The sequence below is a fragment of the Thermobia domestica genome, chromosome 15, assembly GCF_964235325.1.
Source record: "Thermobia domestica chromosome 15, izTheDome1.hap1.1, whole genome shotgun sequence".
Lineage (NCBI taxonomy): Eukaryota > Metazoa > Arthropoda > Insecta > Zygentoma > Lepismatidae > Thermobia > Thermobia domestica.
The window spans coordinates 195086889-195103846 of record NC_137468.1 but is presented as its reverse complement, the minus strand read 5'-3'; the positions used below and the strand labels follow the sequence as shown (position 1 = coordinate 195103846).

Here is a 16958-nt window from a genome sequence, read left to right as displayed (position 1 = left end):
GAATATTTATTCAGGTTCTCCAAAGTCATTTCAGATCAAACGACTTAAAGAGAGTTCATTCCAACAGCAACAGGATTGGACTTTCATTTTTTGTTTCAATTTGTCGTCTCAAATAGGACAAATATCAAGTAGTATGTTTGGCATAAGAACTAAACGTCTAAGATTCATCTCATTTTGGAGAAATGATGGTGTAGACGGTAGTGGGAATTTCGCCCAAGTGTACGGGAATTTTCAGTGTCTGGCGATTATGCCACCCGTCTCCTTTTAAAGTTAATTCGGTTGCAATACTTCCCGGCAAATGCTTCGGACTCAACTGGTGGAGCACCTTAGCCGTAAACCTCCATATGGCTGTACCATTTAGAAGTGTCCCCCACTGTACATGTATGTCAAGAACGTTCAAACCAGACTTGAAATACTCGAGATTAGCCGTCAAATGTGAAGGGAATTTACGTTGGTACACAATTCCATAGAAGTCGGAAAACAAAATGATCTGCAGACTGAGCAACCTTCGCCCACTTTGGCGTCGGAGAATCAGGTGATTTACATACTAAGCTGGCCTGTTTGTTCTTCGTGTCGTAATGTCCAAACCAAATCTCATTACCTTGTAATATGGAATTCAAGTATGCGTCCGGATGTTCCACTACCAGACATTGAAGTTTCTAACACAATTCTACTCGCACCATCTTCTATTCAGAGCCAGTAATCTTGGGACTTATCTTGAACAAAACACATCTCATGTTTAAGTTATCACGCAGAATCGAAAACGTCCGGCAGCTCTGTTAATAATAGTTTCATTTACTGCTGTTGCTAGAGAACCTGAGCCTTCTTGCTGTGTTGTAAGAACGACATTCCTCAAATTTCTTGAACCATCCAAGTGCTGTAGATTATTGCAGAATATCATCACCATATCCCTGCTGCAACAATCTATACACGTCTGTGCTGGATTTCTGAAAACGAACGCAAATCTTCAAGGCAGCATTTTGTTTCTCACGAGTGTCTCCATTTCGTATGTAGGCAAGTAATAAGCAGATATGTTGTACCCTGCGCAGAGATGCATGCAGGAGCGAATTTCTATCTTTGTTGAACTTATCAGGGCTGATCAGTTTCTTTCATGCAACATTTTTTATCAATGTTTCTTCGCTGTTGGGGATATAAAAAACTCAGTCTTCATTAACGGACAGTTGAACAATAATCAAAGATCCATGAGTGGTGTAACTGCGATGACTACGGACCAATAATCGATACTCATAACTCCAATACTTATGGAACTAACAGTGTAACAGCAATTATTATGAGTCTATGCTTGCAATCGAATGATATAATCGATGTACTTGTTGATTGTAACCCAGCTTTTATGAACACCGGTTTCTCATCTACTCCTTAGCAAACTACAAAATTAAAGAGTAAAGATTTGGAGTTGATGATTTGATAGTTTGATTCCTCAAATTACAATAGAGGATAAATGGTGGGTTGCTTTACTTTTTCTTGAGTTTAACATTGTATGATTATATACCCAGGTTAAAGGAGACGATGATAGTAATGAACGAAAAATAAAAGAAACTGAGATGCCCGAGAAAATCCACACGGTGTTGGCCTACCTCAAAGCGCTCTTAATGCAAGCTGGAATCGAAACATGGACCTTACTCGTCAGAGGTAAACCATCTACCAGCTCATGAAGTTTATTTTATGAAGAAATATGATTTCAAAGAAATGGTCATTTTATATATTATTAGTAATGATTATATGTTTCTCGGATGCTTTGTATAGGGTAAGTTCGGTAGAGATGGACCCACTGGGTGAGACAAACCAAGGCCATAATTCGTAAACTATTCATCAGAGTACAGCGATGAATATTGGTGTGATGTCATGCTGAATGTATTTTAGACACAACGGACTTTATGTAGAGTCGTTCTGACGCGTGATTAGTACCATACTAAAGAGTTTGACTAACATGTTTCCTGCAGTAGTTAAGCCTTTAGTATGGCCGTAATCATACGTCAAAACGACTCTGCATAAGGCCCTATATGTTTTTGTGGAGCAGAAGGCCCTATGTGTTTTCCTGGAACATTTCTTTAGTAAACGATGTTCCTTTATTTCAGGTAGATCAGAACTTTTCTTTATACAGTGAAACCTGTCTATGTTGGCCACCATCGGTTCCATTGAAAAGTGGCCAACTTAGACAGGTGGCCAACTTACAGAAAATAAGTGTGATTGGTGTACTTTTAAGATAGGATTTCTAGTATTACTTGATTGTAAAATTTTAATAAGCAATGACAGCATAGCTACTTTTAAATAATGTATATAATCATAACAATGTACAGTACTAGAAAAAGTCATACAGTATGTTTAATATATGTACCTTTATCTTCCTGAAAACTAGTCCGGTACACTTAGTTATTCGGATTGAAAGCGCAATAACACAAACAACCATACAATAGAAACATATTCACGCAATTTATTGAAATTGATATTGGAGCATACTGAGTTATTTAGATTGAACACAGAGGCCGCAGTGGTTCAGTGGTAGAGCGTTCGCTTCTGGTGCATGGGGTCTCTGGTTCGATCCCAGCTCGCGTCAAGTGAACTTTGTTGTGGACCCGGTATAATTGTGGGACGTAAAGATTTCATTTCAGATTGAAAACAAGAAAAGCAAAATTATAAAGTGAACAAATTATGTGCAGTTTATATGTCGTTTTTTCGACAGTGACAAATATTTTCTGTAGATACCTTTCGAAAAACTAGAAAATCAGTTACTATACAAATTTATTCATCGTGGTTCATTCTAAACGTACTTCCATTATTCTTTCCAGCATATATACACGTTCTAATTTTGTAGTAAACTACTTCTTGTTAATGAGCAACAAGTGTTTCCTCGGAGCAAAATATGTTTTTAGAAAATCTTATGGGAATTCATATCTTCAAACTTCCGCTACCTTTCGATAAGCCGTCAGGTGCCAATAGTTGACAATTGACATGGTTAGCTTTAACCTTGAGAATTTTTCGAAATTACTAAAGCTCTCCACCAATGAAAGAAGCCGATATAGCTAATCGTTTTTCCAAAACAGACAGGGTAAACAAATACGTATTACCATTTCCTGAATTCCTGTACGTGCTTTTTCATATTCACACCTTCCTTCACCAACCCTTTATGAGGGTAGTGTTCTGGCCATTGACCTCCAAGAACAAATCGTGTGAATTCATGGTTCTTTGTGTCCAGTCACAAATAGAGAACATCTGTCTCTCATATGGGGATAAGAAAGAGTTAAGAAAAATAACAAAACGGTATTTTGCGTGGCCAAGATACGCAGGTAAACTTCCAAGATAGACAGGTGGCCAACTTACAGAGTAATAAGTAACGAATGTCTTATGGGAAAATGCAGGTTCAACACGAACCAGGCCAAGATAAGCAGGTGGCCAACTTAGAGAGGTGGCCAAGTTCACAGGTTTTACTGTACCACGTTTCATTGAAAGCAATATTCAAATTTCTTGATGTAGATTTCTTTGTTTTTTTTTTTTTTTTTTTTTTTACCAGAGCATTTGACCATAAATTAATGTCTTAATGAAAACAATGAAGTTTCCCGCGTTTAAATACTACCACCAGTAAGCTAAACTTCTAATATCTCCTTCTAGGGATAGATGGAGCAGTGCTATTGTGGGATAGATAAACTACATCAGCTTACAGAGAAACAGGAAGAGAAAGGTTAAGTCCGCCAAATCGACAAAAAGATGAGACAAAAACAAGAATCAAGAAGAAGAGAATGTCTTCTTCATCTTCATCCAGCGATGTTGATCTATAGATAATATATCCTGACAGTGATAATATGGAGTAGTATGATGAAAACTAGTGTGTTATATACATCGAAAATTATAATGAAACAAGAAGAGAAAACGAGTGAATACAATGTATTATGTGTGAACGCTGGTTACATGATGCCTGTTTGAAATAAGAGAATATTTGTGATTTATGAGGTAAAGTTTTCAAATATACAATACAAGATGCAATGTACGAAACAATTTAATTACTGGCACTCATCTTTCTTCTTGAAACATGGAACAATTTGCGATTTGCGATCCTAAAAACCTTCAGTTAAGGTTACAAAAAGTTCTTTAGGGTCACAATGTCTCAGTGGTAGAACGTTCACATCTAGTGTATGGGATCCTTGGTTCGATACCAGCTTGTGCCAAATGAACTTTGTGGTAAACAAACACCTTATGAGTGGGTTTTCTCAGGATTCTCTCTTATTCATTCTACTATTTCAGTCATTTCTTATCATCAGCATCTCCTTTAGCCTAGTCCGCATAATCGTGGGACGTAAAACTTAAAGATTTCATTCCATTTCATTTTCATAAAGTCCTTCTTGGATTTCGCGCAGAAAAAACATGTTCTACATGCACAATTATTTGCATTATTGGAGCTAGAATAAAAGTGGTCCATCTCTACTGGACTTATTGTACGGGACAATGACTTAAAACATTAAAAAGTGACGCACCTACCTTATTGATTTTCTAATATCGGTTTGATATCGACGAAACTCATTTAATAACATGGTCATTGAGCCAAAATATTCCTCTGCGGTTTTAAAATCAGGAACTCTTTCTTCATTTGAGTAGATTTCTTGTCGACTGTTGAAAGAAAAAATGGAAAGGCAAAAATTATTTATTTATTTAATGGCATTATTGTCATAATAGGATAAGTGCAACTTTAAAAACTAACAGAATGAGTGAGATATATATCTACTCACAGAAACGTGTTGTTATACATCAATCTGACTTGAAACTTCACAGATAGAAAAAGAAGAATTTTAAGAATGATCCAAAAAAAAAAAAAAAAAATGCATCAAATGGTTGCGATCTTGACCAATAGTTAGTTTTTGGATCAGAAGCCTCAAAATTTTTGAATGGCCTCTAAATCGAGTTTTAAAAAAATTTTCTATGAAATAAGCACATCATACTGAGTTAAGTGATAGTTTGGGTTTCGATACACTATATGTAGTTCTCCAGATAAAAGGCGTACAAGAAAAATTTTTATTGAAATATATTGGACTTTTGATTCAAACAAACAAACAAAAAAGACCCATTTTCAGTGATTCTCTTTTCAGAGTTGTCGCGGTACCAACTGAGGTGGCTATGGAATACCAATTAGTTCTTCACAATTAACTTGGTAAATGTTGATGTGAAATAACTAAGAACAGGTTCAACCAATTCATGAAAAAGTAATAACTACTCAAAATCTGAAGAAAGATAAAGGCTTAGGTTACATGTAAAAGGAGAGATATGGAATAGTAGTTTTTATCATTATAAATTTGCAGTTTGTGAATACTACAACACCCATTGACAGACGTATGACTGATATAAAAATAACACCATAGAGTCATCAATACAATTATTAACAAAAATCACAAACATAAGAATCTTTCTCACAACCACCAGAACACTCTTCATGAGACCATACATTGCATTTCGAGCATCTTTAAAAAATAATTTGAAAAATATTTATTTTACTTCTTTATTAAATGATTGAGAATACTATGGCAAGGCGTCTTCCTTCTCATTGGAATCTTGAAGTTATACAGAACATGTGCTAATGGGTTATGGAATACCTGCAAAATGAAGTGTTTAGGTACTTAGCCCTCCCATAGTCATTTGTTTATTTTCGTGTACGACGAAGGTAGGTTTTGACAACAATTAAATCATTGCTTTGAAACTTAACATAAGCCATGACAATTACTCGTAAACTAAAATGGTTCATTTAGTTTCTAAAATAAAGTATATTGTTTAAAATTAAATAATGAAGACATGCCTGCAAAGTGTTTCTAGCATCTTCACAATTCAGTTTTGCTCATTGCAGTACTTTCACAGTTCCAACAGAAAGTCTCCATGTTATAATATTATCCGACGTCCTCATAGAAACAAGTTCGACGATCATCGTAAGACTGCAATAAAACTGAGTAGATATATAGGGCCTACTGCTATTCCGTATCTCTCTTAGTTCCTCTATACATAAAGAGAAAGGTTGCATCCATTCGGAATCACCAGAAGTATGTCATAGGTTGGGTTGCCAGATGTCCGTCTTTTAGACAGATAATATTTGTATTTTAAGTCATGACCATGTCCGTACCGTACTTCTAAAAGAAAAAGTGACAAAATGTCTGTATTTTTTATTTGTACTCAGAAAATAGACTAATTGGTTACTATTTTCTTATTAATTACATACGCACCAAGGAAAATAGCAGAAGTATTGCACTATTTGTATGTTAGAGATACTTGAAAGATCATAAACAGACAGTGGATCCTGTGCCATAATCACAGTGGCTTTGGGGGAGGAGGGAGTTACGAACGGTACAGAGAGTTGTGTGTGAAAAGAAAAAAAGTCTCCTAATAGTGAAACTGGAAATACAATTAGATCGCCGAGCAAGAAAGACTCGCCTAGAACAGCAGCTTTACCCCTGCAAATTTTCCAGTGATTACATATTTGAAAACATAACATGTTATGAACAAAACGTTATTTAAGTTTATAGTTAAAAAAAAGTATTAGTGTCATATGTGTTTAAACAATACAAACAAGTTAAACTGTTTTAACTTTCAGGATATTATTTTTTATGACAGTGAAGTTTTAATTTTAACTATCTGAATCTGCGCTCTCTACACAGCGTATCATTCACATATGAGCATGAATTTCCTTGTCATTCCTCTCATCTGTACATATTTCTTTACATGCAGAAGTGAAAGACGTCTTGATTTAAAAAAATCGGCAAGGAGACTTTTTTGATTTTTTTCCAATATCTGCAAGATTTGAGTCTACTTCCGGTTGGAGTTTCTAATTCATGTATGATCAGTATTTTCTTTCTTCATGCCTGCAGTATGTAATAAGCAAATACATTACACACACAATTAATTATACTGCTAATGTCAGTGAAATATGGTGTTCATTGGGAAAATACTCCAAACAATAAAGATTCATGTTAGACTGGAGAAATGGTTATTATTCGTGTTTTTATTATCAGTTCGCCATGAAACAAACGTCTGAGAGATATACTACCCCATATACAAATGTGTGGTTTTGAAACGTATAACGCGTAGGATATGACTATTTACACTATTAAAAATTCAGCACTTCCAGTGTACCCCTAGAAATGTAATAAAAAAGTTATAGTGGTGTTTTTAAATATTCAACTACTACTGAACAATCTACACAAAACTTGGAATCGATAAGTGAAAACGGCATCTTCCTAGAGCCTATGGTTCCCGAGAACTCACTGTCGAAAGAGATTAGCCACAAAAAGTAAACGTCTACAAACATATAAACTTTTGTAGCATTTTGATATATAGATGATGATCTTGCTATGTACAGATATACAGTAGTGCACAGTTTTCCTTTTATTAAATAATGTCACGAATTTTCTGTAGAATCGAAAGTGTCCGTATTTTTGAATCCAGAAGTGGGATAACCCTACCCTACCCATAGATTCATTCGTTTGACTGGTATCAAGAGACGCAATGAACTCAACATACATTCAGGGCCCCTTTACTCCAAGGTTTTAAAAGATAACAATTTTTCTCGAAAGCCAAGTGAACCTGTGAACCGCTTTCGAATGAAAGTAGAAAGGGAAGGAATTATCGATCCTTGGGGATCGAACGAAACTGGACCATCTGGATGGTATGTAGAGACTGTATCTCCCTCTCTCTTGAAATATCGTACAATAATCACAAATGTGTATTTTGTTGTTTTAAGATCTGTCCTGTGTTATAGAAACAAACTGAAATGAAATCATGCAGTTTAACGTCCCACGATTATGCCCATTAGAATAAGGGAGACGATGAATAGGGCAAGTAAATGATTATGGAAAAATTGGTGGAATGAGAAAGTGGGAGGAAAAAGGAGTACTACTTGAAAACCTACGTACATGATGTTGTTCACCACAAACATACTTGGTTGGGGTTCAAACCAAGTACCTCACTCACCAGAGGTAAACGCTCTACCACTGATCTATCGTCCCTCCTGTTCTATAAATAGAAGAAAACAGTGAGATGGTGTATGTATACAAGAGAGAGCGTTACTTATACAGAATGTCATCACTTAATTGAGTTAAAGCTGTTTCGTTCTTTTCCCATTTTGACGAACATGAAAGCACGGCTTTTAATTCATTGAATTATCCCTCGTTCTCTAGCGACGCATCTTTGGAAAAACTAATTGAAAAATATTTGTTTTCTCACAACGGAAGGTTTACCTCTTCACTTCAGTTCATCGTTCCGATAAACAAGTTTAAAGGAAAGGATCGTATTGAAAAGATGGAACGTAAGTATTTACAATTAATGTATGCCTCAACGCGCAGTGCATTTACCTTCAGAATGTATACCACGGTTTATTTTTCCGGTGTAGGCTCAAAGAGTTTCGGAGTAGATTCAAAAAAAGAAGTGAAATCTTTAAGTTTTACGTCCCACGTTTTACTTATGCCGGCTAGGATAAAGGAGACAGTGATGGTGAGAAATGAATGAAATGGTGAAATGAAGAAAATGGGAGAAAACGGGAGAACTCCGAGAAAACCCATGCACACGGTGTTTGTCCACCACAAAGTTCACTCAGCTACCGTAGCCCATAGCATGAAGGTGATCTCCGAACCACGATCGATGCTTGAATTCGGAGGGGTGACTCAGTGGTAGCGCGCTTACCTTAGGTGCGTAGGTCCCTGGTTCGAACCCTGGCCAAGTAAGTTCGTGGTGGACAAGATCGTATCCGTGTGTTTTCTCGGGTTCTCCCGTTTTCTCCCACATTCTCATTCCACCAATTATTCCATCATCATTGACTTCCCTTAATCGTCGTCTCCCTTAGCTTAAAGGACATAATCGTGGGACGTTAAACTGAAATATTTCATTTTTCTTGAATTTGGTACCACTGGTAGGTGCACAAACCGTTATGACGAACATAAAATTACAGCCTATAAGTCTTTTCCCACCACCACACACAGCAGGGCTGGATTACAGGATCACTACCAGTATGGGCTAATAGAAGTGAAAGGTGAACAACTCGTTACTACTAAGAAACATTTTCTGTTCTGTGGAAGATCACATTATTTTGTCCTACTGTGCATCTTGAAATTTCGTGTTAGTTTCACGATGTGCCCGATCACTGAGCAATACGTTCTGCTCACTTGCGGCTAAATATGTTTTGTGGCATTCGTAAAGAGTATTAAGAAAACTTGAGATCAATTGAGAACTGAGACAACGCGTGTACTCCAAGCGCTACCACAATTCTCAAGACACTTTCTCGAAATGTTCCTCTATGTTTCTTTGAAATCTGTTAACATTCGAAATTCAAAGCAACAACTTCAATTCCAATTCTGTTCATGACAAAATCAAACTAGATAAATGTTCACAAATCAAATTTCATACTTCAAACAACGAAAGTACACTCATGTCCAAAATGATTGTCGCATATCTAGAACTGTCTTCTTGTAAGAATTAGATTTGATAATGATTTTGCAGGGTATTTTTAGTACTGATACTATGTGTATAATCGGAAAATGTATATTTGTCGTAAATTACATTAGAAAAGAATTATAAATACGAAAATTAGATTGAGTAAACAAAATATTGCTAAATGAACAAGAAAGTTTTATTTTGGTTTTATTGTTGTTATTTATTGCTCTTGTGACATGAAATTTGCCACATAAATGTCTTTCCCGATTATATAGATACTAACATTATAAGAAATACGGGCGAATTCATAATCAAATTACAGTATATTCTTACAAGAACATATTTATAGACATGCGATAATAATTATGGACATGAGTGTACATTGAATCCCAATAATTTCTGATTGACAAAATAAATACAATTTTCATTCTTGCTATAGTTTCTTAAAGATTTTCTTCTAGAGAATTAGCTCAGTTCTGCTCTCCTTCTTGCACATTTAGCAAAGTGCATGAAGTTGAGGCCAGATAACTTGTAGTGTCCATTTTACAGGCCTTTGAGATTCTCTTCTAGATAGGTTTCTAGTGTTTCCGTGTGTCGTGCAGGAGAACCATATTAGATTCCCGGTCGAGCCTTATATCTTTTAGATTCTACGTTAAATTATGAATATATTTCTTTTCTATTGTAATGATCACCTAGAATCCGGACAATATACACTGGAAGAATGAAAAACTTATAAAAACTTTAATTCAAATATTAAACAAAATAAACCTGTGTTTTCCTACAAGTCAACAAGAAACCGTTAGAAAAGTTTCCGTGGCTGCATTAAGACACGGAACACAAGCTAAAAATTAACTTCCTAAGTAAAACTTAGTTACAGAAAGTAGATCGTGACCTGAAAACCAAGAACAGCAAGCAGTATTTAAACTTCGGGTTTTGAAGTCATGAGGGTCGTTCTCGAAAGGCAGACCAAGGTGCTCCAGGTTCTCCGACGAATTCTTGGTCAACAGGTTCTGCAAATTGATTCTCGATTCCATACCGCGAGATTTCGGAAGAGAGAGGTCCAGAGTTCAATCCAGTTCTATCCAGCTCTATAAGCCACGCAAGAAGGTTTGCTGTGGGCTGTGACTATTGCCTACCTCAGAGGTCCAGAAATCCATACCGTTCTATATAGCCACGCAAAGAGATTTGCTGTGGGCAACCACTGATGCTATTCTTAGAGATCTAAAGTTCGATCCCGACTCCGTAGCCACACAAAGAGGTTATTGTGGATTGCAACCTGATTGTGCTGTAGGCTTGGAAGAGGAAGATGTGAAGCATCCAGTGAATTATAATTAGTGCGCGATTAAAATACTTATCGAGTGACATGAAAATGAGACGAGAAGCCGACTTCCAAGACGAGGCCGAAACATGTAAGTAGCCAGTAATGGAATTTAGTGCATAAATAACAGATTCACCCTCAAGATAGTTTCTAAGCGATAGAGCCGAAGACATATCGTATGCTTGGCGTATTATTTCAAATTATTTTGCTAATATGATGATCTTTGTAAGTCAGACAGAATCTTTATTATTTAATTAAACTCTGTGGAACTAACCTTTATGACACACAGAGTTTCGTCTTGATCTACATTCAACATAAGAGTTTGATTCTGGTTTAGCATGCTTACTAAATACGAAGATAAGCAGTAGTGACCAACATATTCCCTTTTGTTGTATGTATAGTTTATGTAAATAAACAATCATTTTCTCTCTTATACCATTTTGCATTTCATAAATAAAGTTAATGAAACGTTGTAAGAACTAGTAGCTTTACATTAGCCAAGGTACACGAAGTTGGTTGTAAAATAATTATTTCCTTATTTATGATAGAATTGCAGTGTCGTCTCGTTAGGAAGAAGAAGCATATACTGTTTATTGCAGGGGAATCGAATCATAGGTCACACTCTATCACTGTACTACCACAGCGACTAAGACTAGTAATATTCTAAAACAAGAACCATTGTTTTGTTCTACTCTTTTCTGTGCTAGAATCATCAATACAAGCATTCTTGCATTACTGGCAGGTTATTTGCCCCAAACGGTCAAGCTTCAAAGTATCAAATCCTCTGCTAATCTCTGCATTCACGTAGCTGTTTTCTGTTTTAATATTGACCTTCAATGGTGGTCTTTGTGGCTCATCTCCCTCTTTTTGATTCCACAGTCACCTATTTTCAAGCCCCTCACAGTTTCCTCTCGATCAATATAGTAACCAGTTCCTCTTTCTCTTTTTGATTACTACTACCATCATTATTTTTTCTCTACTATTCCCAGAAGCCCTCCCTGCTGCCGTAACGGCCAGAGTGTGCGCCTTTGGTACATGTAATTCGTGGTTCCTATTAGGTTGGGAGAGTATTGAACGCGCTACGGTGACTTGGTTTCCATCTTAATCTTTAGGTCAACATCTAATCTAATCTTAGCTTTCCGTTCAACCCAGCTAATTTTCTCAAATTTTCTCCACACTCACATTACAAAAAGCATTCAATCATTACCCGTAGCTTTTACGAGATGTCCATGTTTTTCCTCTAGAGTACAATTCTTAACATGAAATATTTGATATATATTTTTTCCTAACTCTTCAAAGAAGGTACACGGTGGTCAGCGGTAATGTGCTTATCTCTGGTGTTACGGGTCCCTGTTATAATCCCCCACATCTTCATCCCTCCCACATTCTTTTCCATAATCATCTACTCTAGTTAATCGTCCGACTCAGGGGATAATCAGTTAGTTATTTGCTTGAAGTTTAGCGCATCTTTTCAGCAGCGAGGCTATATGAGACGTGGGCCTACAGATTAATATCTTATAGACAACTATTAGTGTGTCTTCAGATGCCAAAGAATTTACTCCATCAAAGCTATCAAAGCCTATGATTATCTATGAAATGACTTATTTGACAAATCAAACGCAAACTAAGTTTACACAGCACACCCATCATTTTCGCCTAGATGTTGTATTTATATACCACACCCCTTTGCATCCAAATGTATACACCAAACCATCCTCTTAGGGTGGCGAACACCAAACTAGTATAAATTACTCTTGTAGTAACTCTTACTTCTTTAGTCTGGACTACTTTAGTAAATTACTTCCGTAGTAAAATACTCTTTTAGTAACTGTTGGAGAGCTCAATTTCCATTTACTTCTTTAGTTATAACTAAAGTAGTAACGCTTTTTTACTAAAGAAGTAAGCCATTTCTGCACACTGTTGGCACGTGCATTTCGTTTTCTATCGGCAGCTGAAGCTTATCGGAAGCAGGGGCGGATCCAGGACCGACTTCTGGGGGGGTTGTCATACTGCTGCTTTTAAGGGCTGCAAACTTCGGGATGGGTTTTATGAAATAAGAAAGTTTCCTCTTCTGGGGGGCAATCGCCCTGATCGCTCACCCCTGGATCCGCCCCTGATTGGAAGATGCGCCTATGAAGAAAGGCAGATAATATGGGGTTGTAATGAAGATCAGGAAGTTGTTGGAAAAAGCAAATGAGCTTCATTCATTAAAAATGCGTTTAATACGAGAGGAATATAATGCAAAAATGTTGCTAATTGAAAGACAAGGACAAATCATGGAAGAAGAGCATAACTTTAAATGGAAAGTTCAAGAATGAAATGGAGCAAACCTCAGGTTCGGGTTCTTCAGGCAATATGTACGAGAAGCGTATGTTTTTTGTAAACAAATATAAATATGTTTGATATGTATAAAACATCTTTATTTGCTTGATTTTTTTTAGTGGTTTATGTGTGTTTGTTTTCCACATGACATAATATTTGTGTATATTATTTCAGTATACATTCAATTTTTCTAATTACTACATTCTAATATTAATTTGTGTTAGCAAAATTATAAAAGTAGACATCTTGTTTTTCTTAGAAATTATCAAAACATCTTTATTGTATAACTTTGTGTACTGAAGTAAGAAATAAAATGAAAATATTAATTCCCTAATTGCAAAAAAGAAAAAAGAAAAAAGAGAGAAACGTAACTATAAAATTATACGTAAATAAAAGAAGTGCCTTATTTATTCATTTAAGAAGGAAAAGTCTTTACACTAACCTGTTATTTTACTAGAAAATTAGGTACAATTTTAATTAAAAATAATTAAATATAATAGACCTTCTGATAGATTGCCTTGCAGCATCTGCTTCTGTATGAAATGCATATTGGTTGATGTCATTCGCATTCATAGCATTAAGATGTAACACGCCTTCAGTTCTATTCCAAAGTAGTGTAGAACTGCAGCAGCCACAACAACATTCCCACACGTGTTCTGTTTATATCGCATTGTTTTACTAAGAATTTGGAAACGTTTCTTCCAACACCGAATGTACGTTCTATTACACATCTTGTACCAATACGGGCTCTAGTCTAGCGCCCTTCGACTCCTATGTGGGGTAGAAACACAGGAGTCATAAGATGTTTGGAGAGAGCATGTCCACTGTCTCCATAGCAAGCAACCCATCATATTGTCCATTATTAAATTCTACAGCAACTTTAGTATTGTCCGAAATGCGTGCATCATGTGTGGAACCCAGCCAACGACTTACCATGTTCAAAAATTTCATATTGGCATCATAAATGATTTGTGTATTGATAGAAAAGACATTTTTGCTATTTCTATATAGTTCTGCTATACATAATCTATGACCCCTAGACACTCGGCAATCCACCAATTCGATAGAATTCCCTTTTGCTCATTGATATATTTTCTTGGTTCTGTGGCATGGATACATACAGTGACTTTAAGGCAATCGAACTGTCTATCACTCTGTTAAAAGCTCCTCCAGCAGTTAATGAGATCCCCTGCTACAATTTGATAAAGTATACCACTGCGAAATATTTGCAAGCCACAAAAGAAGTTGCAGCTAGGAGACAACGCACGGTTCCTGTCAAAATTATACTACAGTTACTTCTCCAGCATAGCAAATAGCGACTCGAAAGATTCCGTACGAAACCCAGACCGCTCTTTGAAATCATTGTCGCTATACATCGCAAATGGATCTCTTCTCTCCATTAAAAGCCTCATTCTTGGGATGTGTACCTCTTCTGCCAGTATATCTCCTTGTATTCTTCGTAGACCAGGTAATCCATAGAATTCGATATTTAACACGCAGAAACCAAAGAACTTATCTTACTCTCTAACTTTACTCCTACTACTGCTTAGGAGTAAATTTTGGTCTTATTTACTCCTAAAGTTACTAATGTAGTAGTGTACTCTTTGATGGTGCTCTCCACCACTTGTGGAGTAAATAAATTTACTACAGTAGTAAATGAAAATTTTACTTCTGTAGTAATTTACTCCTTTAGTTCAGCACTCTCGACTGCAAGTCGCCGATTTCCTTCTCTCTCAGTAAGCTACTACTTTAGTTTCACTTACTCTTGGTTGGTGCTCGCCACCCTTAGTCTAGATGTAGTGTTTATACATCACACCCACTTTCTTCGTGTACATGTTGTTTATATACCACATCCACTCTCTTTATTTAAATGTTGTCTTTGTATACCACATGTACTCTCTTCGTCTAGATGTTCTGTTTATACACCACACCCATTCTCTTAGGGTGGCGAGCACCAACCAAGAGTAAGTGAAACTAAAGTAGTAAGTTACTAAGAGAGAAGGAAATCGGCGACTTCCAGTCGAGAGAACTGAACTAAAGGAGTAAATTACTACAGGAGTAAATTCTTCACTTAGTAACTTAAGGAAGAAATAAGACAAAAATTTACTCCTAAGCAGTAGTAGGAGTAAAGTTAGAGAGTAAGATGTGTTCTTTGATTTCTGTGTATTCAATATCGAATTCTATGGATTATCTGGACTAGGAAGAATATATGGAGATGTAGGAAGAAGTAGGCAACCCAAGAATGAGGATTTTAATGGAGAGAAGAAACCCATTTGCGATGTATAGCGACCATGATTTCAAAGAGCGGTTTCGGTTTCGTAAGGAATCTTTTGAGTCGCTGCTTGTTCTGCTGGAGCCAATACTGCATCATAATTCTGATAGCAACGGTGCTTTGTCTCCTAGGCTGCAACTTCTTTGTGGATTGCGAATCTTTCGCACTGGTACTTATCAAATCGTAGCAGGGGATCTCATTAACATCCATCGTACTACTGCTGGAAGAGCTTTTTAACGGTGTGATAAAAATTTTAATTGCCTTAAAGCCACTGTATGTTTCCATGCCACAGAACAAAGAAAATATATATATCAAGGAAAAAAATTAACGAATTGGTGGATTCCCGAATGTCATAGGGCCATATATTATGTACACTCATGTCCAAAATTATTGTCGCATGTCTATAAATATGTTATTCAATTAATATAATTTGATAACAAACTCGCCCGGTATTTCTTATAATGTTCGTATGTGCACAATCGGCAAAGACATGTATGTGGCAAATTTCATGTCAAAAGAACAGTAAATAAGAACAATAAAACGAAAATAAAATTTTCTTGTCCATTTAGCAACATTTTATTTTACTCATTATAATTTTCGTATTTATAATTTTTTCCTATGAAATTACCACAAATAGACTATACATTTCCCGATTGCACGTACTATCAGTATTAAAAGTACCCTGCAAAATCATTATCAAATTATATTCTTACAAAAATACAGTTATAGATATGCGACATTAATTTTGGACATGAGTGTACATTACATATACCCATACCTTTCCTTCTCGAGCAAGCAGAGCTATACATAAAATCAAGAATCTAGAATAGAATACACAAATCATTTCTGATGCCAATATGAAGATTTTGAACTTGGTAAGCCGTGGCTGGGTTTCACGTATGATGCATGCATTTGGGACATTGGTAATCTTAAACTTCTGTAGAATTTGAAAATGGACAGTATGATGGGTTGCTTGTTGGAGATAGCGGATATGCTGTCTCGAAACATCTTATGACTCCTGAGTTTCGACCTCAGACAGGAGCCGAAGAGCGCTACAATAGAGCCCATATTGCTACAAGATGTATAATAGAACGTTCATTCGGTGTTTGCAAGAAACGTTTCCAAATTTTCACTGAAACATTGCGATATGAAAAAAACAAATGTGGGAACGTATTGTGGCTGCTGTAGATCTGCACAACTCTGGAATAGAAGTTGGATATGTGTTTCACACTGAAGCTGTGAGAAGCAGATGCTGCAGGGCAAGCTGTCAGAAGTTTTATTATACTTAATTATTTTAATTAATGTTGTACCTAATTTGCTAGTAGAATAAGAAGTTATTGTAAAGACTTTTCCCTCTTAAATGAATATAAGGCACTGGATCGTCACTACTGCAGTGAAATGTGACTCATTTTATTTATGTATAATTTTATAGTTATGGTTCTCTGTTTTCTTTCTTTTTCTTTTTATTTATTTTTGCAACTAGGGGATTAACATTTTCATTTTATTTCTTACTTCAGTACGCAAAGTTATACAATAAAGATGTTTTGATTATTTCTAAGAAAAACAAGACGTCTACTCTTATAATTTTGCTAATACAAATAAATATTAGTATGTGGTAATAAAAAAAAA

The 16958-nt window shown here is 36.0% G+C and overlaps 1 protein-coding gene across 2 annotated transcripts in view; it reads right to left on the bottom strand.

The window, feature by feature from the left end:
• The window catches only part of LOC145671668 (uncharacterized), a 1096828-nt gene that overhangs the window by 154597 nt on the left and 925273 nt on the right, over positions 1–16958 (bottom strand). For both annotated transcript variants that reach the window (XR_014128525.1, XM_081740866.1), the window contains exon 7: positions 4495–4623. Coding sequence is in view for 1 of the 2 variants with exons in the window: in XM_081740866.1 (XP_081596992.1) it covers positions 4495–4623 (129 nt within the window). In the remaining variant the exon portion in view is untranslated. The remainder of the gene's footprint in view (positions 1–4494; positions 4624–16958) is intronic.